The 23,831-nt window shown below is 40.5% G+C and overlaps 1 protein-coding gene across 2 annotated transcripts in view; it reads left to right on the top strand.

Moving 5' to 3' along the window:
* Nucleotides 1-18,143, top strand: part of CRY1 (cryptochrome circadian regulator 1) — a 40,623-nt gene extending 22,480 nt beyond the window's left edge. For both annotated transcript variants that reach the window (XM_082481394.1, XM_082481395.1), the window contains exons 3-14: nucleotides 2,023-2,165; nucleotides 3,542-3,726; nucleotides 5,852-5,940; nucleotides 6,524-6,664; nucleotides 6,763-7,074; nucleotides 9,541-9,692; nucleotides 9,799-10,001; nucleotides 10,779-10,880; nucleotides 13,927-14,019; nucleotides 15,177-15,248; nucleotides 15,344-15,451; nucleotides 17,477-18,143. In XM_082481394.1, coding sequence (XP_082337520.1) covers nucleotides 2,023-2,165; nucleotides 3,542-3,726; nucleotides 5,852-5,940; nucleotides 6,524-6,664; nucleotides 6,763-7,074; nucleotides 9,541-9,692; nucleotides 9,799-10,001; nucleotides 10,779-10,880; nucleotides 13,927-14,019; nucleotides 15,177-15,248; nucleotides 15,344-15,447 — 1,596 coding nt within the window. In that variant the 3' untranslated portion in view covers nucleotides 15,448-15,451; nucleotides 17,477-18,143. The remainder of the gene's footprint in view (nucleotides 1-2,022; nucleotides 2,166-3,541; nucleotides 3,727-5,851; nucleotides 5,941-6,523; nucleotides 6,665-6,762; nucleotides 7,075-9,540; nucleotides 9,693-9,798; nucleotides 10,002-10,778; nucleotides 10,881-13,926; nucleotides 14,020-15,176; nucleotides 15,249-15,343; nucleotides 15,452-17,476) is intronic.
* Nucleotides 18,144-23,831: the final 5,688 nt, after the last annotated feature.

The raw sequence follows: 23,831 nt of genomic DNA, 5'->3' as shown, positions 1-23,831 counted from the left end.
GTGGAACTTCTGTAGAGCCTTGTGTCAGGAGCCCTATCACAGATGGCGCCATCTGTGGATTTCCTGGGTATGAATGGTTCACAGCTCTTTCTTGGTAAGGCTCTCCTTTTCACAGGCTGAAGGACAAGTCCTTCAAAAGGCAAGCACTGATCTATCTTTATCCTTGGAAAAGGTCTCAAGGACCTTTAGGCTCTTACATTTGTGTGTGTGTATGTATATATAACTGTTTGCTGTCCACTTTCTAGTCCTTCAGAGCTTTGCTTCCCTTAAGACACTGAATTCAGTGTCGTGTGTTTTCAGCAGTACTAAGTAACAGTGCTTCCAATAGCAGTGTAAGCTGTCATCCTCTGGAGTAGTGCATAGAGACAGAATATTTTTACCAGTGGACTTTGCAGGTATTTGCAAAATTCTTCTTTTTTTGTTGTTGTTTTGGTGGGTTTTGTTTGTTTGGAGTTTTTCTTTAAGTAACTTGAGGATGGTGGTTCCATCTGACTGCAGAGATGCAACTTCCTCTAGTAGCAGGCCCCCACTTGGAGCCTGTTGGTTAACTTGAACCAGCCAAGTTTTAGTTGGTTTTTGCCTCATACTCTTCAACTTGTCCTCTTCTGCTCTCTATCTCTAGCTCTTTGGACTGGCTTGATAAAGAAAAGAGAATTGGAACAATCTCTAGTTCTTTAAATGTATCAGCGTTGCTAAAAGCATCCAGCAGTATGTGCAAAGCGATTTGTGTCCATGCTTCTTCTAAGTGCCTAAATCATGCTGACGTGTTTACATCATGTAGCACTTGTTTCAGAGTTCCTTGGCTCCCATGGGGACATGGCTCTGGCTCTCGGGCACCTTTTTATGGTTTTCTTTTCAATATGCCAGAGGAAAGAAAGATTTAGAAAAAACATCTGCTGCAACTTGTCAGATACTGCTTTTACATTATGAAATGGGAAATAAATGTTGTATGAGCGTGTAGGAGGTTGCTTGAGGATTCGGGGCACACTGGGTTGGTCTTGGCAGACTTAATCATGGAAGGAGCCAAGCCTTTCAAAGAGCAAGCAGTCCTTGGAATTGCCTATCCTCAGGGTTGTAACTGGGCTTCATCTAGGAGAGCGCTAGAGTTCAGAAGTGTAACAGCACCCTAAGTGAACAGTGTAGAGTGCCCTTTGTCTCTTTGGTGTAAATCTAGTTTTCTGAAATAGTCTGGCTGATGTGCTTAAATCAACTGATTAAGATTCTGAGGGATTAGAAAGGCATTTCTCTGAGGTTGATTTGGCTGGATGGCTTTCTAGGATCATTCTATGCATGCTTTATCTTTCCAGTTTCCTACTGTTGCAGAAGCCTTAACCATTAGTTGATGCCTTTCTTTGCTTCTTTAGCCCCACCTGTTACTGTTGGCCTTGGTAACATACATGTGACATACATGATATTAGATGTTAAGGTGTCCTCTTTTTAGGGGACCGATATTTTTTTAAAATTGAGAATTTGAAGATTGTCCGTTCTGGTGGGTGAGGGGTAGGGATTTGGAAAAGGGAAGGAAAGAGTGTGGTGTTTGGTTTGAGGGGAGGGGGGGGCTTATTCACCCCCTCCCCGTCCCCCATTAGGTCTGCTGTTAAAGCTGACAGGCCTATGTGAAAAGCTTTTCTGCAGAGCAAGATACTGCTGCTGATTAATGTCCAGAAGACAGTCTCTGTCATTTTTCCCTTCTGTTGTGTCTCTTAAGGTATATGGATCCTAGAGTTAGAGCTGAATTTTCAAAATTTGCACAGAAGTAGTCCCATTACTGTGTGCACCCACAGTAATGGGACAGATAGAGGATTTTTTATGCCTGATTCCTACTTAGATGCCAAAACGTTGGACTTTATTTTTGTGAGTCTGGGTGTCTAAATGTATTTTGGGTGCTTGTGTATCTCTGACAACTATCTGCAGGTAAAAGCTGGTGTTCCATCTTGTCCCCGTCCTTCCTGTTCTCCTTTCCCTCACCCTCCATCAAGCAGCCGAGTTGCTGAAGGACCACATTTTTGTTTTCTGTTGCAGGAATGGAATATTGCTAAACTTTCTATTGAATATGATTCTGAACCATTTGGGAAGGAAAGAGATGCAGCGATTAAGAAGCTGGCTAGTGAAGCTGGAGTGGAGGTCATTGTTCGAATTTCCCATACGTTATACGACCTAGACAAGTAAGTTACCACTATCTCTGATTTTAAAAAGAAAAAAAATATGGATTTTACATAGTATTTGGTTAGATACTGTGTGCTACTTTCTATGCAGAGCACTTTATAGTTAGGAAGACTACAAATTTGTTTTATGTTTCTCTTTTATCCACCCATCCAAATTTTATTACATACTAAGTAGAACTTTGCAACTCCAAAAAATGATACAGTTATGTATCTGAAATACAGTTTTGACTTGGGGTTCTTTTGAAAATAATGGTCATGTTAATTATCTGTCTTTTTAATGAAGATACTCAGACATGGCTGTAATTTTTCCCAAATAGGATCTGTTGTTTGGTTAGATTGTTTTGTCCTTATTTCACTTGCTGTAAACAAGTTAGCAGAAAGGCTGTTATTTTTCAAGAGCTGTTTCCTATCAGTTATGTATCCCATAAGTAATTGGGCATTGTTTGATATCCCTGCATTGCTTAATGTCTTGTTTGTATTTTTCTAGATATATTTAAATGGATTAGTATTAGCTCCCTATTATAGAAAAATAATCCACAAACTATTCAAAAGTATGACTTGGCTTCTCATAAGATTGAGTAATTTATTGTGGTAGATGCTCATCTAATTCTGTTAAAAGCCGGTGCGTGAGAGGCAGCTAGACATGGGAGGAAAGGGAAAGGGAATTACTTACTGTTTTGAAACAAATACCAGATATGTTTTTAATCCTAAATTGCAAATTCCTTTTCTTCTGTTCCTGCCCCCGCACCCCTCCCCAAATGAACAGTCGGTTCCATCTACTTCTTTGTAAATTATTTCTTTGAAGTTTTCCTGTTTCTGAGATTTTAGTTATATTTACGGTGACAATGCAGAATATGGAAATTATGTGTTTTTACAACAGTCACTGTGTATAAACTACAGCTTAATTTTTCCCCATGTTAAGACAGTTGTACTATTGAATGCTGTTCTCCATACCAGAATAGGAAAATAGATACTTTTTTTACGCAAATAGCGTAGTCTTGAAGGTGACTTGGATGTATCTTTATGTAGCTATGATCTGTCATCTTCTTTGCTGATCTGTATTTTTCTTTGCCTCGAGCTGTCAATATTCATTACTTACTCATTCTTGAGGGACTTTCCTCAACCCAGGAATGAAGAATAATTGACTTAGTCATAAACAGTTAATTCATATGTCTTCCTAGTGGGGGGGAAAAAAGGATGGTAAAATTAAATTTCAAGCTGTCTGGATTACCATGTATATCCGTGATTTTATGTAAAATGCTATGGGCAGGTAAGAAGATATTTCTGTGTGCATATAGGTGTGTATATTTTATTGGAAAAAAAAGTAATTTTTATATGCTGTTGTCTGACATACTTATTTTCTTCTTTCAATCCAGAATAATAGAATTAAATGGAGGACAGCCTCCTCTTACTTACAAGCGATTCCAGACCCTAATTAGTAGAATGGAACCACTGGAGATGCCAGTGGAGACTATAACGCCAGAAGTAATGGAAAAATGTACTACTCCAGTTTCTGATGACCATGATGAGAAATACGGTGTCCCATCACTTGAAGAGCTAGGTATGTTCTAAGATTGCTTTGACATTGTGAAACAAGTAGGATGTAATCTACCACTAAAAGCATAAAATAACCATGAGAGAGGTTCTACTTATCATAGAATGGTTTAGGTTGGAAGGGACCTTGAAGATCATCGAGTTCCAACCCCCCTGCCATAGGCAGGGACACCTCCCACTAACTAGACCAGGTTGCCCAAGGCCACGTCCAGCCTGGCCTTGAACACCTCCAGGGATGAGGCCTCAACAACCTCTCTGGGCAACCTGTTCCAGTGCCTCACCACCCTCAACGTGAAAACTTTCTTCCTAATGTTTAATCTGAACCTGCCCTCTTCCAGTTTAAAGCCATTCCCCCTCGTCCTATTGCTACATGCCCTAGTAAAAAGTCCTTCCCCAGCTCTCCTGTAGGCCTCCTTTAGGTACTGGAAGGCCACAATAAGATCTCCCTGGAGCCTTCTCTTCTCCAGTCTGAACAACCCCAACTCTCTCAGCCTCTCCTCGTAGGAGAGGTGGTCCAGCCCTCGGATCATCCTCGTGGCCCTCCTCTGGACACGCTCCAGCAGGTCCATGTCCTTCTTATGTTGGGGACTCCAGAGCTGGATGCAGTACTGCAGGTGGGGTCTCAGTACTGCAGGTGGGGTCTCACGAGAGTGGAGTAGAGGGGCAGAATCACCTCCCTTGACCTGCTGGCCACGCTGCTTCTCATGCAGCCCAGGATGTGGTTGGCCTTCTGGGTTGCAGTTGCATGTTGCTGGCTCATGTTGAGCTTCTCGTCAGTCAGCACACCCAGGTCCTTCTTGTCAAGGCTGCTTTCCAGCCATTCCCCTCTGAGCCTGTATTTGTGCTTGGGATTGCCCCGACCCAGATATAGGACCTTGCACTTATGGTTAATTGTTAAACTGATGTCATTTATGACATACAAAAGGAACAAAAAAGGATAATCAACTCTAATTGTTTTCTTTTAAATGGGAGGTCAGATAGATCAAAACTACACTAAGTACTGTTTGGCTTCTTGTAATACAGCGTAGCCATTTTCCCATGGTACCAGATAATCATCAAAGACTGAGTAGTTTAATACTTCATTTTATATTAAATGCATTTGGTATCTTTGTGCTTCACATCATTAATCTGTCATTTTACAAGGTAATTAAAAGATCCTTGTGTCTTGAATGCCAAAAAAAACGGTAGTAAGGCAAATAATTATTTCAGGAGCATCTTAAATTGACAGAAATATAAGTTTGTTTTTTTTTAATTTTAAGAAATAGTATCAAGCTATTGTCCTGTGAATCCCTCCGTGTCTTTCCTGTTTCCCCCACCCTGTCCCGAATTACAAGCAAATGTGGTATGACCTCCAGATTGCTAACAAAAGGTTATCTACAGATTTTGGCTAAGCTCTGGCTGCTCTGTCTAGTCCATTTGAACTCTCATACAACAGACCTTGCTTTTAAAGCCTTTTTAAGAAGAGAAGATCTCGCTATATGGAGGTTAAACTGTAGGCAAACATGTTATCTCATGCACCTGGTGAACAACCTTGGAAGTGTGGGGGTGTGGAAGAAATCTTATTACCTTCTTTTCATCTTTCTTTTGCAGCTCAAGTATGTGTTTGTCATCAAATTGACAATAATCCCCATCTGTTATTTAAGTCAAGGGCAATGAAACCTAGGAATGTTCTGAAGATAGCACTCATGCCTTTAACTTGATGGAAAAAGTTTTTAGACATTCTGTAAATTATGATAGCAGTTGCTGCTTCTTAGTAGTAATTTAAAAAAAAAAAAGTGGTTTTGCGATAGCCCACATATTGCAGAGCTGAGAACTTGAAAATAATGTGAAAAGTTATAGAATGTTTACTTTCTTTGTGCAAAAAACAGAAGTGCAATTGAAGTAAGACCATTCAGCATGTAAAACTTGTAAATTAATGTAAATGTAATAGTAAAAATTGGCTTTTGCTGCAAATGAGAGGTATTGAATGTGCTTTGATAAGACTTGGTTGCATACTGTTTTAAAACTCATACTTTGCTGTGTGTCCAGTTCTCAAGATAGAATAAAATGTAGTCAAGTATCAATATGCTAGGATTTTGTTACCCTGCAGTATAAGCAAACAAGGAATTTCCTTGTTGCAATTTGTTTTTCAGGTTTTGACACAGATGGTCTGCCTTCTGCAGTATGGCCAGGGGGAGAAACAGAAGCTCTTACACGATTGGAAAGACATTTAGAACGAAAGGTATGTTCCAAATCATGGCAAGTATGATGTATCTGGGAAACAGTTGCTCTTTGCAATGAAATGTAAAAGGAATTGGGCAAGTCATTTTAAAAAAAATCAAAACCACAAACTTGAACTCAAGGCCTCGATATAATTATATAAATCAAGTTGCTGTTTCTTAGCTTTAAAAGATGATAGCAGGTTGTCTTTAATTTGAATTTTAGAGAAAGTCTGTTGTACTATTTTTCTCCTCAAAAAAATTTAATTATTTTTTCTTTGGAGGGACTTTTATAATGGTGAAGTTTGTAACTTTGAACATCTTACAACTTTTGCTAGTTGTTTAGGTTTCCTCTATTTAAAAGAAAGGGACAGGTAGTTCTGGAAGACAGTTCATGCCTTCTGCATTGAGATGAATTATCTTCTAGAGATTCTGCTGATTCAAGAGGAACCCCTAGATACTGTAGGTAAAATGATCATCTGTTCAGCATCTGGATTCAGTTACAGAGAGTGCATGATTTCTCCCTTTATGTTTACGAGTTGCTACCTAGCCTGTAGTCTGATATTGCTGTGTGGTTTTTGTTTTGATTTTTGGTTTTTTTTTAAGGCGTGGGTAGCAAACTTTGAAAGACCACGAATGAATGCAAATTCCCTTCTGGCAAGTCCTACAGGGCTTAGTCCCTACCTCCGCTTTGGCTGTTTGTCCTGTCGTCTCTTTTATTTCAAGTTAACGGATCTGTACAAAAAGGTATAATTTCTACATAGTCAGATATGCATTCTTCAATGCCGTGATTTTTCCCTACTACTTCTCCTAATAACATGTTTTCCTTTAATGGCGATCTTCAGGTAAAAAAGAACAGCTCCCCTCCCCTCTCCCTCTATGGCCAGCTGTTATGGCGTGAATTTTTCTACACAGCGGCGACTAACAATCCACGGTTTGATAAAATGGAGGGGAATCCAATCTGTGTTCAAATTCCATGGGATAAGAATCCTGAGGCTTTGGCCAAGTGGGCAGAAGGCAGGACAGGTTTCCCTTGGATTGATGCAATTATGACACAGCTTCGTCAAGAAGGTTGGATTCACCATTTAGCCCGGCATGCAGTAGCATGCTTTTTGACTCGAGGTGACCTCTGGATTAGCTGGGAAGAAGGAATGAAGGTATTGTCTCTTATTCTTGAATTTCTTAAAGTGCTTGGTAAAGTTTCAGGTAGTCATTCTAGAATTGTAGTTGCTGTGTGGTGTAAGTTGAATTTTAAACCTTAAACTGTGACCAAAATTAAATTAGTTCAGATAAACCAATGGTACTGAAGCTTTGCCTCTTGAATGCCCCCTTTTTTAGTGGAATATGAGTGTTTCTTGCAGTCAGAGTAGGTGTACAATTCTTTTAAATTTGATATTTCTTCCTAAATCTTCGCAAATAAACATGGATTACTCTTGTAACTGAAACTTCTTTCCAGTCGTACTGTGTGAACAGGTTCTGTTCACGTCTCGCGTCTGCTTCCCTGCAAAGGGAAAGCACCACAGGAAGGTGTAAAGGGAGAAAACTAAAAGCTGAGAATCTCCTTTCAGCAATTTCTGTCCCTTCATCCAATGTAAGATGTGAGAGCATGGGCAATGGGATTTGGCTGAATTTTCAGTGTAATTAATTTACATGTGAATATCCAAGAGGTGCTGATGTTCAAGTTACAAATGTCAGTCTTTTCAAAAGAATGGAATAATTTAATCTCAGCTTTTGAATCAGTTTTACATTTTTAGAAGGGTAGCACATCTTTTACTGAGCAGTGATAATTAAAAATAGGGTTTTGGTTTTGAAATCTAAAAAATAATTTACTTGCCATCAAGATTGTGACCTCATATTTATAAGTGTATATAATTTCATGAAATTTCACCTTTCTTAACAAATCAGTTGTAAGCAAATACCTTTCATTTAAAAAAAAAAAGTGTCTTGGTTACACAACGGCATAAGCTGCTGTACAAACTTTCCTTTTGCAGTTCATACATAAACACATCAAAGATGCACATACATGGGTAGCTTGGGCAAACATCAAAGCTGTACATTACAGATAAACGCTGACTTGTTCTTACACTTGAAATAAGACAGGTATGTGCAGTGGAAGGACGTTTAATTCGTACAGCTGAGCTAGCAAAAGTTAATCTGGCCTTCCGTGACGATGTTATTTCTAAAATCTTATTACATGGCAGCATCTAGTGGAACAGTTGTGTGCTAACACTTAATGTTCATCTAATGGTTGTGTTACATTATTAGTCACTTTCTATTTCAAACGTTTTTTAAAAGTGTTTTTAAGATAAATCTTATTTTCTAAAACGAACTTTCTTCCAAATAGTTGCAGATATTTAGATAAAGATACTTTTGTAACGCGTATTCAGTGTATACTGTAGAATGCATGCATTATTGAATATATGTAGAAAGAGAGATATTCTTGTTTAATGGTATTATTTAGACTTTATATTGGAATAATATTAGTTGAAGTTGCGTGACAGTAGTAGGATGTTAAGTTTTAGTGTCTTAGCATGAAGAAAGATGATGGTTTCTTTGGAACATTTGGAGACGACGCAAGTTTGAAAAGAAAATTGGAACTTGAAAAAGTATGTATTAAATAAGTATCTGTTTTGAAAACTACTTCTCTGCACTTTTATAAAAGGTACTTGAATGTTTTTTTTCAAAGAATAAGGCTTCTCTTTTTTGTTAGCTTGTATTGCTAGTTATCTGACTAAGCAGAGAAACTTCTTTTTATACAAGTTAGTATTATCTGTGTTAATTAAACAATCAATGCTGGAAACTTGAATGCTTCACAACTATTGAGCTCCAGATTTAAAGTAAACCCCTCAAATCTTCAACTTATTTTTAATATAATATTATATTAAATACATTTTTAATACTTTAAATATAATTTTTAATATAGATGGGGTAGCAATTACCACAGAAGACTCTTTGTCTTCAGAACAGAGTTCATTATCTGTCCCACCATTCAGTGCGTGTGTGTGGTGGTTCATATACCTCTGGGAATTTAAGTGTGTGTCCCCAAAACTGTGACTTACTAGATAAACTATTGGGCTTCAAGAATACAACTTCTGAATGTTTGCGTTACCCTGAAACTCTTATTCTACTCTTGGGACTCCTTGCATAGTGAAAGGTGCTGTGCAGGTTGAGGTATTCAGACTCACCATTTGAGTTTGAAATGTGCGTTGTATGTTTCCTGGAAGCACAAAAAGTTTACTCAGCTGTAATGTGATAAAGAAACTCTTCTGAAAGCAACAAGTGCCACTGGCAAGCAATCAGGCTCCAGCCATCCTTTTTAAGAATGTGTTTATGCAAGAACGTGTAACTTTTTGGTTGTAGCTTTCTGAGATGTCTCCAAGGTCTTTTACAGGGTAAAAGCCAAATGGGCCATCACACATTTTTGTTCTTGAGTTTGGCATTTAGGTTAAGTATTTGCAATCCCATACTGAGCTTTCTCTGAATGTTGCCAGGTAAGAGAGTGTTGCTGTGTTGGAGAGCTGGGTTTCCTCTGCTGAAATCTGAAACTCGGAACAATTCCTGAAAAAGTAGGCGTCTCGAAGGTGTGTCGTGTTCAGACTAACTTGTTGCTCTAATTTCTTAAGGTCTTTGAAGAGCTCTTACTTGACGCAGATTGGAGTGTGAATGCTGGAAGCTGGATGTGGCTATCCTGTAGTTCCTTCTTTCAGCAGTTTTTTCACTGCTACTGTCCAGTGGGTTTTGGCAGAAGAACTGACCCAAATGGGGATTATATTAGGTAACTCACAACTCGGAAATCCCAGCGATTCATGGCTGTTGCTTAAACTGTCAAATGGCTTTATACTTAAAATTACCTTTTCTTTCCTTTTTTTTTTTTTTTTAAGACGTTATTTGCCAGTACTTAGAGGTTTCCCAGCAAAATACATCTATGATCCTTGGAATGCCCCAGAGAGCGTCCAGAAGGCTGCAAAATGTATTATAGGAGTTAATTATCCCAAACCAATGGTAAATCATGCAGAGGCAAGCCGTCTGAATATTGAGAGGATGAAACAAATCTACCAGCAGCTTTCACGATACAGAGGACTGGGTATGGTTATAGGCTGTCGGCTTTATTTATTTGAAAACTTCTCTCACGTTCTAGCAATTAATAATTTTGTTCTATAGCAGTGGTAATGAGGTGTGAGCTCAGTGTGGTGACCAGGGTTGTGTATCCAAATAACTGAAAATATTAAATGTAACCAAGAAAGGGAAGAATGCGTTTGAGTGGAGTGACTCTTTCCAAATCTTACCCAGAAAAACTTTTCTGTGGGTTTTTGGAAGTCTTTTGGTTAAACTGGGTTTTCTGTGTGTTCTGACACTCTCGTACAGATAGGTTTTAATACCAGTGATTCAAAAATAAATGTGACTCGTAACTTTAACCATACTGTATTTACATTTGCAAATGCTGTTCAAGTAGAGACCAGTGCAACCTCTGGTAGCATTCTTTCTAGTTAGGGAAGGCTGTCCTCTTTGAGAGGTAAACCACATGCACTTGTGTTGCTCAGGAGGGTGTAAGCAGTTGTTATGTTTGGATATTGAATCAGAATGCATTACACTTCAATGCAACAGAGCAAATACATGTAACTAATGAATATTGGAAAAGTTATGCAGAATATTTTGTAGAAAATGCCTGTTAAGTAATTGTGAACTAAAATGACTTGGCAAGATCCCAGAATTAGGCAAGATGGAGAGATGTTCTCCTGTTTAAAGGTAAACCACTCAAGGTGACAGTGGAGAATTGACTATCATGAGGAAAAAAGCATGCTACGCTTAATCGTTTTTTCCTGTCTTTCTTTATGGCTATATATTTTATTTTGTTGCTTAGGTCTTCTTGCAACAGTGCCTTCTAATCCAAATGGAAATGGAAATGGTGGCCTAATGGGCTATTCACCAGGAGAAAGCATTTCTGGTTGTGGTACTACAGGAGGTCAGTCAAATTCCTTCAATACCTAGAATTATTGGAACTGAACTGCACAAGCTTCTTTTATAATGCCTGTGGCATTAGGTATTATGAGATTGAGCTATTTTCAGAAGACAATTTCCAGTGCATATCACAAACACTTTCAAATTTATTCACTAAATTCAATAGTATTTGTATATAGACATCTCTAGATATTTTTTTTCTCAGACATGTAAGAGTTTTTTAACCTGTTTTTTCCCCCCGAAAATGACTTATTAACATGTATCAAACAGTTTGATTTCACAGAATCACAGAATCATCAGAGTTGGAAGGGACCTCGAGAGATCATCTAGTCCAACTCCCCTGCCAAAGCAGGATTGCCTAGAGCACATTACTCAGGACTGCATCCAGGCGGGTCTTGAAAATCTCCAGAGAAGGGGACTCCACAACCCCCCTGGGCAGCCTGTGCCAGTGCTCTGTCACCCTCACCGTAAAGAAGTGTTTCCGTGTATTTGAACGGAACTTCCTGTGTTCTAACTTGTGCCCATTGCCCCTCGTCCTGTCACTTGGAACCATTGAAAAGAGCCTGGCTCCATCCTCCTTCAACCCACCCTTTAGATACTTGTACGCCATAATAAGGTCTCCCCTCAGCCTTCTCTTCTCCAGGCTAAAGAGTCCCAGCTCTCTCAGCCTTTCCTCATAAGGGAGATGCTCCAAACCCTTAATCATCTTAGTTGCTCTTCGCTGGACTCGCTCCAGCAGTTCCCTGTCCCTCTTGAACTGGGGAGCCCAAAACTGGACACAGTATTCCAGTTGTGGCCTCACCAGTGCAGAGTAGAGGGGGAGAATGACCTCCCTCAACCTACTGGCCACACTCTTCCCTATGCAGCCCAGGATTCCATTGGCCTTTTTGGCGACAAGGGCACATTGCTGGGCCATGGATAATTTACTGTCTACCACAACCCCCAGATCCTTCTCCTCCAAGCTACTTCCCAGCAGGTCTGCCCCTAACCTGTACTGGTGCCTAGCATTCTTCCTCCCCAGGTGCAGGACCTTGCACTTGCTTTTGTTGAACCTCATTAGGTTCTTCTCTGCCCAGCTCTCCAGTCTGTCCAGGTCATGCTGGATGGCAGCACGGCCCTCTGGGGTGTCAGCCACCCCACCCAGTTTGGTATCATCAGCAAACTTGCTGAGGATACACTCTGTCCCCTCATCCAGGTCATTAATGAATATATTAAACAAAATTGGACCAAGTATTGACCCCTGGGGGACACCACTGGTTACAGGCCTCCAACTAGACTCTGTGCCGCTGATCACAACCCTCTGAGTTCTGTCCCGCAGCCAACTCTCAATCCACCTCACTGTCACCTCATCTAGCCCATACTTCCTCAGCTTCCTAATGAGGATGTCATGGGAGACAGTGTCAAAAGCCTTGCTAAAGTCAAGGTAGATGACATCCACGACTTTCCCCTCATCCAGCCAACCAGTTATAACATCATAGAAAGCTATCAGATTGGTCAAGCATGATTTACCCTTGGTAAATCCATGTTGACCACTTCCAATAACTTCCTGTTCTTCAATGTGTTTGGAGATGACATCCAGAATGAGTCGCTCCATTACCTTCCCAGGGACAGAGGTTAGACTAACCGGTCTGTAGTTCCCTGGGTCCTCCTTCTTGCCTTTTTTGAAGATTGGAGTGATGTCGGCCTTCCTCCAGTCCTCAGGCACCTCTCCTGTTCTCCATGACCGTTCAAAGACGATGGAGAGTGGTCTAGCAATAACATCCGCCAGCTCTCTCAGCACTCGCGGATGCATGCCATCAGGGCCCATGGACTTATGAATGTCCAGCTTGGCCAAGTGGTCTCTGACACGGTCCTCCTCAACTGAGGGAAAATCTTCCACTCTCCAGACCTTCCCCTTTGCCTTCAGAGTGTGGGATTCATGAGGGACAGCTTTAGCAGTGAAGACCGAAGAAAAGAAGGCATTCAGTAACTCTGCCTTCTCTGCGTCCTCCACCACTAGGGCACCTGTCTCATTCACCAGTGGGCCTACATTTTCCCTAGTCTTCCTTTTTCTATTGATATATTCAAAGAACCTTTTCTTATTGTCTTTAACTGCAGTGGCCAAGCTGAGTTCTGATTGAGCTTTGGCCCTTCTCATTTTCCCCCTACATAGCTTTGTTATATCTTGATAGTCCTAGCAAAGCATTTGAATGTGATTTTCTTCTAGAAGTCTACAAGCATCCTGGTATTTGTAATAAGGAGTGACTTGTGAATTTTCAAGTCAGAACTGTTAATTTTCTAATGCTAGCATTAGATTGCTTACTGGAATTTAATTCTACCATGTCAACAACAATATGGTGGATAGGGATAGTGTCTGAAACAATTTAATATAGAATGTATTGTACAGTTTTGATAAAAATTACTTTAGACTTAATGTTCTTATTGTAACATACCAAGACTAGCATTAGCTAGTTACTAAGAAAAAAAATAACAGTATTAATATTGTATAAATCCTCAATATCTTGAGTACTACATACAGTTTGGACTCCTCGCTGTAAAAGGATACAGCGAAACTGGAAATTTACTGGGTTTGTGTTCTCCTTAGGCTGTAGTCAAGATTAGAAGCAGATTGTGGAAGAAGGTGGACCTTATTGTTCTCAGCCAGTACAGTTCCTCCCAAAAGATTAAAATCTATACTTCTTTCTTTTAAGTTCAGAGATTTAGAAGATAGGAAGGGCTTACTTTAAAAAATTAACATTATATGCACTCTTTTATCCTTAAAGTGTGTGTATATGTATACTTAAATATATACATGTACTTCCTCTTCTCGCATCAGAAACAGATCAGTTTTGTAGGAGGTTACTATGTATTCATCTGAATTTTCAAGTGTGAATTTGGAAAGACAAAAGCATTAGAGCTTTGGAGTGTTCTAAGGTGGTTTAAAAAAAAAAAAAAAAAGCAACAATCAAAGTCTACCTTTTGAAGAGGGGGAGAAAAAACCCTGACATTTAAAATTCCAGAACTGGAATTGTATCTTCCTTTATGTTTAAGTCTTTTTCCTGTCTCCCTAGGAGCTCAGCTGGGAACTGGTGATGGTCACACAGTTGTTCAGCCATGTGCCCTGGGAGACTCTCATACAGGAGCAAGTGGAATTCAGCAGCAAGGTATTATGGCAGTGCCTGTCTGTAGAGGATCTCCAAATCCTTGCAACTGTGGAAAAACAGACATAACATCAAAATAATGTGGATAAATTTTGGTAACAGCCGCTCTCTATGACTTGAAACTGGCCTTGTTTCTGTTCTTGAAACATAAAAATTATTTCTTAGAGTGAACTTGCTTGTCTTGTCACTTTTATCTCTAAAATGCTCATCTAGAACAGTATTTATATGTTTTGAGTGGGAGGGATCACAAGTGTGACTAAACAAAAATTAACATTATCCTAGGTTCCTTTAAAGGAAAGATACTGAAAGAAAGAAGTTCACTTTGTGTATTTGATAACAAAATTTGCATGTTATCTTTTCCCTGATTTCACTACCACTCTTTCCATATGTAATAAATTTCCACAGTTTTGTGTGGAAATTCTCATACTGCGGATGCAAATTTTTGTTACTTAACTTTATACAGTAAAGCTGTGGTTTGTGATAGATCAAAGTTGCAGTCAAATATAGCACAACTGTCTGTCTTTGCAGTCTTAACAGGTTATGTGTTTACTGATCATGAAAGACTATAATCTGTGTTTTGTTTAAGCATCCAGAACATAACCAAAACATCACAACTGTTCAGAATAAGAAACCTTGCAACTGCTTTTGCTAATTTGCACTATTTATGCAAGCGCTCAGTATGAAGGTTTACAGTGGATAGTTTACGTGAACCAGAAAATAGTTTATATCTTTCTTTAAGTTTCTGGCATTTTTTTCCCCACAGCTTACTTATGCTAAGGATTTGCTAGTATTGCTAGGACAGAATAATAAAAAGGATGAGGAGACTTGGCAGAACAGACGTTAAAATTTATAACAACTTAAACCGTTTGGATATATAAACATTCTGCTTGTTGCAAATATAATAAATATGTACGCAGATAATATTGTTCACTGCATATATAAGTGCATATATATATATTTAACTGCTGTAGAGTGCTGTCAGGCTTTTTCTTGTTGTTGTTGCATAAGAACTCTTCTGCATTCAGGATGGTTTCTGGCAGGATTTCTCCTGATGATGGAAAATAAATCAATTGGCTTGGTTTTGTTGTTGTAACGAATGTACACATGCTTGCAATTTTAGATTTCATTTATTATAATAAATATCTACTGTATCTGAACAGGTTACTGTCAAGCAAGTAGTATCTTACACTATGCTCATGGAGACAATCAGCAGTCACACTTACTGCAAGCAGGTAACTTAAAGAACAACAAAAAAATTGAAACGCTTTTCCTGAACATATGAAGTTGCAATAGAGTCTTAATGTCAATACTGGTTTTAAATTATCAGGAAGAACGGCCCTTGGTACTGGCATTAGTGCAGGGAAACGCCCAAATCCGGAAGAAGAAACTCAGAGTGTTGGACCAAAAGTCCAGCGACAGAGCACAAATTAAACTGGTAAGATCTGAGAAACCTTAAGGTTACCCTGTTAATGAGTAAATTCCTGTACGGATTTGGTGTCTGTGATAACATTCACATCACTGCAATGCAAGGGATCCTAAATTATTGCTGTAAATATTTCAGTTCCAGGTACTCTACAAACAAACAATATACAATCCTGGCTCTAGAGAGTTTACAAAGTAGGAGATAGGAAGTAGTTATAAAAATAGAACTAGACCAAAGATTATCAGACACAGATTGAGTTGTTAATGAAAGGGAGATTAACAAACTATGGTTTCATATACATTAGCAGAGCTGCTTGTGTAGCTTCGGTTATTCTCTGATCCCGCATCTCACCTTAAGTTGTGCCAGCAGCACTGTTTGTGTGAATGTCCGGTGACCTGAATCAGAAGACGAACACAACTTTAAAGGAAAGGCTCAGGGCCTGGATTAGAGTTTTAGACATACAAGCGGACTAAGCAGAACACATTTCAGAAAGACTGCAGAAAACTTGCAAAATGCTGATAGAGTTGTTACATGCAAAAGATGTAGGGACAAGAAACGTTTGAGCATTTGTCATTGGTTTGTAACTGAAGCAAGATGCTCAGATTGCCGAAGTTTGTCAAGAAAAGCTGTGGTTGAAAAGTACTTGAATTTGGAGAAGGTGGCATTGCTAGATAGATATACACAAACAGGTGTGGAAGTGTGTGGAGAGAAGCAGTAAATTGAAGTAAGAGTTTGTTTTTTGTGAAATCATCAATATAGACAAGATAACTGGATCTCTTGTTTTGGACAAAGTGGATTCGAAACAGGATAGAGAAAAGAGAAGGTCAAAGATGTTATACCCCTTCCCCCAGTGAGCTTGATTTGAGAGGAATAAGGAAGATGACCTGAAAGACAAGTTAAAGACTAATTACTTAGGAGGAAAGCCAAAGAACGGAGGGCTGTCTGAAACAAGAGAAGAAAAGGTTTCATGACTAGGAGTGTGGCTGCATAGATGAAAGGTAGTTGACATGTCATTCCATCATTTTCTTTTTACAAAAAAAAAAAGTTGGAGTTGGTCATTATGGAGTTTGAAGAATAAGTAAGAATAGCACATAGGTGAAATAATAGCACATGGAGAGACTTCAGTGGAATTGGAAGATAAGGGTTCCATACAGGAAGTACAGAAGATGCATTCAGCATCTCTAGGGATAGAAAGGGAAATTCAATCCACTTCATTTGAATTTGACAGCAAGATCTAATTTTGCTTGTTATGTGTGTCAGCACTTTGAAAAAGTTATTGTGGTGCATTACGAACAATTGTGTTGTACTGACTTAATTTAGTGAAGAACCGCAGCATTGTTTCCATAATGCCTGTCACTTGAAGTGAGCTGAGACCTTAGCGATTGATCCATCTGCTATTTTCTCACATCCTGGAAGCACTGTGAACTGTGCTTCTGTGTTCTCAAACGGATTGCTGGTACTCGGATGGGCCTGAGTGGAATATAATTCCAAGAGAGTCCATGTTTCAGTAGCTGTCTACTCCTTAGTATGTGTAGATTCATTCAGGATCCATGTTTTGTATTGCAGAATTCCTTAGGTGCTCGTGTCTGTGTAGAAGAAGTGCCTGCAGAGTGAACATCTGGTTCCTGTCTAAGCTCTTTTTCAATTGAGTGACAGGTTGGAGGGGTTTCTGGTTTGGCAGAGAAGACTGATTTTGTTAGGGATGTTCAAAGTATGCTGCAAAAGCATTATAGTCAAATACAAAAATCAGCCAAGATGATACTCAAAAACACTGCTGGCAAAAGGATGTGCACCTTCTGAATAGCACTAAAGTACAGAGGCTGTTGGTTTTCTCCTTTTTTTTTTTTTTTTTTTTTTTTCTTCCCCTTGTAGCCTCTAAGGGTAAGAAATAAGAATTCTAAGTATTTGGGCCAACACAAATGGGGACAGGGCTTCCTGCGTGGAGAACGGGGGAAAGAATATTGGTCCCTTGAATTATTTCCGCCTTCTTAAAAACTCATGGTAAGCTGCTTAAGAATTTTATTTTTTTTCTTGCAGCATAATTGGAAGAGAAGGTACGACTCAAAGAACACACAAGACAAAATTCCTGCTACTCTGTATTGGAACTAAAGTGTTGTGAGAGTACATGTACTAAATTGACATACTCTTTCATAAATTATTTTCAATTGTTCTCAGTTGTTGTAAACAGTCCAATTTTTGGAATGTGTTATTTCTAACTGGCATTTCTATGGTTTTTAACTTTCTAATGACTTTCACAAAGGGCAATTGAGTTTTGTATATAAAGTATTTGGCGAAGAATTTGCTAACTTAATGTAAATATAAACATTCATGATTAGCGATAGACCCATCAATATATTTTTGATAATCTTTCATGTATATGGTAGTAGAAAAAGCTGTAGTGATGTTCTGTAAAATGGATGGCCATAGAAGGTTTTGAAGTTTTTAAATTGTTATTATTTTTAGATTCCAGAAATTGACCTCTATATGATCAACTTCATATTTTCATTATGTAAGTGCTTAGGACTGTGTTTAATCAAATACAGTAGAGTTGTAGCCTTCATTAATCGCATCTGTATATAAGTCATATGCCAATTTTTTGTCAAGTTGTAAAATTTTCATGTATATGTCCAGTCCTTGTATTTCCCAGTTGCCTTGTTCAGTAATGACATACCTTGTTAATAAAAGAAAATTGTATATATAGATACATATGTCTGTCTTTTGTATATGCTATTGCTCCGGTACATATTTCCAAACAAAACTGTTTTAGGAAAAAAGGAAAATGTAATTTTTAGACTTAATCTGGAAGCCACAAACAGTGTACTATATTAACTTTCATAGAATCATAGAATGGTTTAGGTTGGAAGGGACCTTGAAGATCATCGAGTTCCAACCCCCCTGCCATAGGCAGGGACACCTCCCACTAGACCAGGTTGCCCAAGGCCACGTGCAGCTTGGCCTTGAACACCTCCGGGGATGGGGCCTCAACAACCTCTCTGGGCAACCTGTTCCAGTGCCTCACCACCCTCAAAGTGAAAAATTTTGTCCTAATGTTTAATCTGAACCTGCCCTCTTCCAGTTTAAAGCCATTCCCCCTCATCCTATTGCTACATGCCCTAGTAAAAAGTCCTTCCCCAGTTCTCCTGTAGGCCCCCTTTAGGTACTGGAAGGCCGCAATAAGATCTCCCCGGAGCCTTCTCTTCTCCAGTCTGAACAGCCCCAACTCTTTCAGCCTCTCCTCATAGGAGAGGTGCTCCAGCCCTCAGATAATCCTCATGGCCCTCCTCTGGACACGCTCCAGCAGGTCCATGTCCTTCTTATGTTGGGGACTCCAGAGCTGGATGCAGTACTGCAGGTGGGGTCTCACGAGAGTGGAGTAGAGGGGCAGAATCACCTCCTTTGACCTGCTGGCCACACTTGTTTTGATGCAGCCCAGGATGTGGTTGGCCTTCTGGGTTGCGATCGCATGTTGCTGGCTCATGTTGAGCTGCTTCTTGTCAATCAGCACACCCAGGTCTTTCTTGTCAGGGCTGGTCTCCAGCCATTCCCCTCCGAGCCTGTATTTGTGCTTGGGATTGCCCCAACCCAGATGCCGGACCTTGCACTTGGCCTTGTTGAACTGCAGGAGGTTGGCTTGGGCTCACGTCTCCAGTCTGTTCAGGTCCCTCTGGATGGCATCCCTCCCTTCCAGCATGTCTACCTCAAGCCAAACAGCTTGGTATCATCAGCAAACTTGCTGAGGGTGCACTCAACCCCACTGTCTATGTCACCAACAAAGATGTTGAACAGTACAGGTCCCAGTACCGACCCCTGAGGAACGGCACTCATCACTGGTCTCCACAAGTCTCACTTCAAGTTTCACGATGCTGAATCAAAACACTATCCAGATTACTCATGCCTTTGTTGAAATTGTATGCAGGTATGTATTCTTACCATTAAATGTTTTTCACCAATGCATTTAAGTGTTTCTTCAAAATCTAGGCGCTTTTTTTTTTTTGCTATAATTGCAATTTTCTTGATAGCCTGGTAAGCTTTTCTGCACTGCAGTTAATTTGCTGTTCTTTGAGGATGTTGATTTCTAAAAACACATTGGATTTGCTGACTACACAGTCGATACTGTCTCAAGTGTTTAGAGAAGTTATATCTAAATGTTTTTTTCCGACCATTAAGGTCTCTGAAGGAAGCAGTCTGAATTACTGTGTTTTACATATAAGTAGGTCAGTTACCTACTTGAGTGGGTGCACAAATTCTCATGTGGGAGGAGTTAATTATCTTGTTCTTAGTATCACACGGGTGACTTCCAGTCGTGGGGCGCTTCTGTGCGTTGGTTTCAAATTCAGACCAGATTTATGGGTTGACAATATACACAGTGGGGCACTTGCTGCAGAATAAACTGCCATGGTTCTGCCTGTCCCTAGATTTTAAGTGATAATATTTAATGTAAATATCTGCATACTGATTTGGGTGTATGTCATGGTTTAGGCCAAATCCGCTACTGGGGACCTGGGGGACCCCAGATGGGACCGACAGATGCTCCCCTCTACCTCTCTTCAAAGAGAGAGTCAGAGGAGGAAAGAGAGACATGAGTTTAGAAGGAACTAAACTACTTTAATGAAATATTAATAATAAAATAAAAAGAAATAATGAAAAATAGATAGAAAACCCTATAAGCTCCCGAGATGACAATCACGTCACCGGCTGGCACTGGGGCAGTCCCAGGCTGGACTCAGTGACAGATGGGAACTGGATTCTGGATCTGGATTCAGGATCAGGATCACAGGCAGACGAACAGAGTCCTCCTCAGACGTCAGCCATTGAAGGAAGAGATCTGACCCTTTGATCCCTCAGCTTTTATACTGAGCATGAGGCAGATGGGGTGGAATACCCTGTTGATCAGTTTTGGGTCACCTGTCCTGTCCGCTCCTCCCTGCAGGTAGGACTCCACTATGCTTTTCCGCTTCCGACCCTCCAACGTGGCAAATAACAAAGTTGGTTGGCCTTGGCTGTTATAGCAATAAGTGTAAGCAAGAGCCTCTCCGCATACCGTGCCTGGGCATCAGCTATAAACAATTGGTCTTATCACTCTGAGAAAGTGAACATTGTCTGCACAATATGCAGTTAATTTCAGTAGTTAAAGAGGTCCAGCTAAGAAGCGAAGTTACTGAACAAAATTGGTTCTGTTTTACCTCAAACCAGGACAGTGTACAATAGCAAAATCAAAAGTACTAATGAGAAAATACAGGCATGCTCACTGTCTTGGGTGAGAGAATCTTCGGCTGATCTTGAAGGAAAAATAAAATCTCAACAGTGAGAATGGAGAAGCAGATGCTAAGTATTTTCCGCAGATCAATCCAAGTAGAATGGAGAGGTTTCCTAGGGGCGTACGCAATCAGTAGAATGAACAATTCTGTTCATTTAAGTGATCTGGAAAAAAAATACTATAGGCCTACACTGTCTTAGGAAGCGTTTTATTTTGTCAAGATCATATCGGATTTTTTGTGCTGACTTCTACTAACAAGCAATCATACCATCTAAATGAAGTATTCCACCTAGCTGTTCTGAATGAATAGGCTATGTAACTGCCGCAGAGAAACTTCATCAAGGTAAGAACATATGCTTAAATATCGCCTTTCTCCCAACCAGTCTGGAAGTTCAATAGGTGAAAGAGGAAATTTCCCAAGGAGTTAATTTCTATGGTAAGTTAATTCCCCCCTCCTTAAATGCTAAAAGGATTCTTCTTTTTGGTGCAGGCAAGTCCTTACATTAACAAAGGAAAATCTGTGATGAAGATGCTGTTCCACTCGTGTGCCGGCATGTGTGAGTTCTGGTGCTGGGACTGCAGTGGAAGAAAACTGTAAGTGGGTTACTGTGAGAGAGGGGAGAAGTTGCCTTTTGAGTAGCAGTAGGTTCATAAAAGCCCGTTGTTTCATATTCTTCCCTCCCACTAGTACTCACTGTGACCACAAAAATAAATTAAAAAAGGCTGAGGCTTTGGCCGCACAGAAAAATTGACCAAAATTTTTGGAGGTTTTCTCCCCCTGCCCCCACTACAGCCCCCTTGTGATTTTCAGGAGGAGTTGGATGTGGGTTATTACCCTGTGTGTGCAAAGGCCAGGATATTGTTTCTTATTAGACCTCTCCTTCAGAAATGGAGCTTTAAAAGTATTCCTCAAGAAAGCTCTGCTCCTGAGGGATTTAGCTGCCCCTTCCCAGAGCCGGTAGGGGACAGGGAGAAGAGTGTCGCAGCCTGAGGCTTCTTGGAAGCCAAACCCCAGGAGAATGTATTCTGGAAGTGTGCAGGGACAATTCCAGCTGATATTTGCGATGAAAAAAATAAACTTCAAGTGTCTTTAAGCCTTCAGGAACTGAGTGTTTCCAAAGGAACTTGCGTGGCCTGGCTCCTACTGGTGCTACTGGCTTACAGGGGTTTCTGAAAAAGGAGGGGAATGAAAGGAATTAAACCGCAAGCAAACCTGGGCAGGCACTGCTGGAGGGATCTGGGGCTAGTTTGGAACGAGGAGTACCTGTCGGTTAGAAATCAGAAATTAGTTTTATGCTGGGCTTAGTGACAGAGTGGACTGGTTTCTGTTGAAGAAAAGTGACGTTTATACGAACCTTCCTGTAACTTAGAAACCCTGTCTGACCTGGGCACCAGCGAGCTGTGATACACACACGGATGTTTACTACTTCCCCACCTTGTCAGCAAAAGGCAGTTTGCAAAGGCAGCCGGCTGCCCGTGCTGCTCCCCTGGGGGGTGGTGGGGAGCCCCGCTTCCATCATGGCCGGGCTCGCTCCAGCCGCCCGCAAATGCCCGGAGAATTGGATCCCTCTATTTACAGGTGGTTTGGGCTACTAAAAGTGATGCTCAGAGGTAAAAAGGAAAAAAAAAAAACAAAACAAAAGCAAATAAAAAAACCCCAAACCTTCAAGTTCTTGAGATATTTTTTAAGTAAAACTATTGGTTTTGCCTATTAAGCTCTGCGAGCTTAATTTTAAAATTATACTTTACCACAAAATTTTAAAGTATAATTTTAAACTCAAATGTTCTGTGCCACGCATATCCTTGAAGCGTTTTTTTTTTCCTACTCGCTGAAACTTTAAAAGGCAGAACAACTCGGTCTTTTTTTTTTTTTTTTTTTTGAGATAGAAGGAGAAAAATACATCATTTACGTATGTCACAAGCTATACAAGCGTAGGCGCCCGGAGAGGCACACGTGTTCCCTGTGTCACCGTGACATGGCCTCAAGCCCCATCGCAGTCGTGAGCGACACCCGAAATCGGTCTTCCAGGGCTGGCGCCGCAGCTCGCCCTCTCTCCGTGCGCCCTTAGGAGCAAACGGCAGCTTGAGGAGGAATTATTGCCCCGTTCCCCTTTCCGACCCGCCCGCTCCTCTCGCTGCTGGTGGTGCTCTCGGCCCGTAGATGGTGCTGCGAGCGCGCAGCTTGCGCGGAGCTTGCGCGGCTGCCGGCGGGGCCGGGGTGGTGGTGATGGGGGGGAGCACAGCGCCTGGCGAGGGGCCATGGCGACCGCTGTGTGTGGCCCGCAGAGATAGAACCCGCCAGGTCATCTTCTTACCGGGAGTTTGAGACCGCCCTTGAGTGAGAACTTTGGGTTTTGAGAAGGGGAAAAATTAAAAAAAAAAAAAAAAAAAAAAAAAGGTTTTAGTCATCCAAAATATTCTTGCTAAGCAGCTGGGGGAGGGGGGGCAGGTAGAAAGGACAGAATTGCTGTGTAGGTGCAATGGTTGTCGCTGTGTTTTCTCCAAATCAAACCCCAAATCTTCTGTATTATTCTAAAAGCTGCTTTTCGGGAGCGCTGCCCTGTGTGTTTGACTGCATAAACGTATATTCTCTTTTTAAATACATTTCACCTAGAGGTTATTTAAAAACTGGCTTTTGAAAACATTGTCAAGGGTTTACCTACCTGGAGCATTCACTAGGCTGGCTCTGTCCCCTGGGGAGCCTTGTGACCAAAGCACGGGGCTGGGACCCCCGAGATTTAGGTTCTTCTCTCTGCTCTATCACAAACTTGCTAAGCCCATTCCTGAGGCCTTCCTGCGCAAGCTTTTGCTAGTGTAGCCGGGTTGTTCTGCTTTGGATTAGATTAGATTAGATTAGATTAGATTAGATTAGATTAGATTAGATTAGATTAGATGAAGCAGGAGAGAAAGAGAACCTCCTCTCTCATTTGTTCTCCTCATTTCCCATAGGAAAGTGGTGTTTGGGCAAGAATTCCCTCTCTTAAAGGACACCAAGCAAACAAAATTCCCGCACTTCAGCCATTACCTCTGCTTTAAATTTGAGTGCTTTATTGCATTACTTTTTTTTTCCAGAAATGCAAAATTTCAAAGGTGGGGAGAATTTCTAGGTAAAGGGGAAGTTTGCATTGATCCAAA

The sequence above is a fragment of the Vanellus vanellus genome, assembly GCF_965231255.1.
Source record: "Vanellus vanellus genome assembly, chromosome: 1".
NCBI classification, from domain to species: domain Eukaryota; kingdom Metazoa; phylum Chordata; class Aves; order Charadriiformes; family Charadriidae; genus Vanellus; species Vanellus vanellus.
This window is presented reverse-complemented; position numbering and strand designations above follow the sequence as displayed.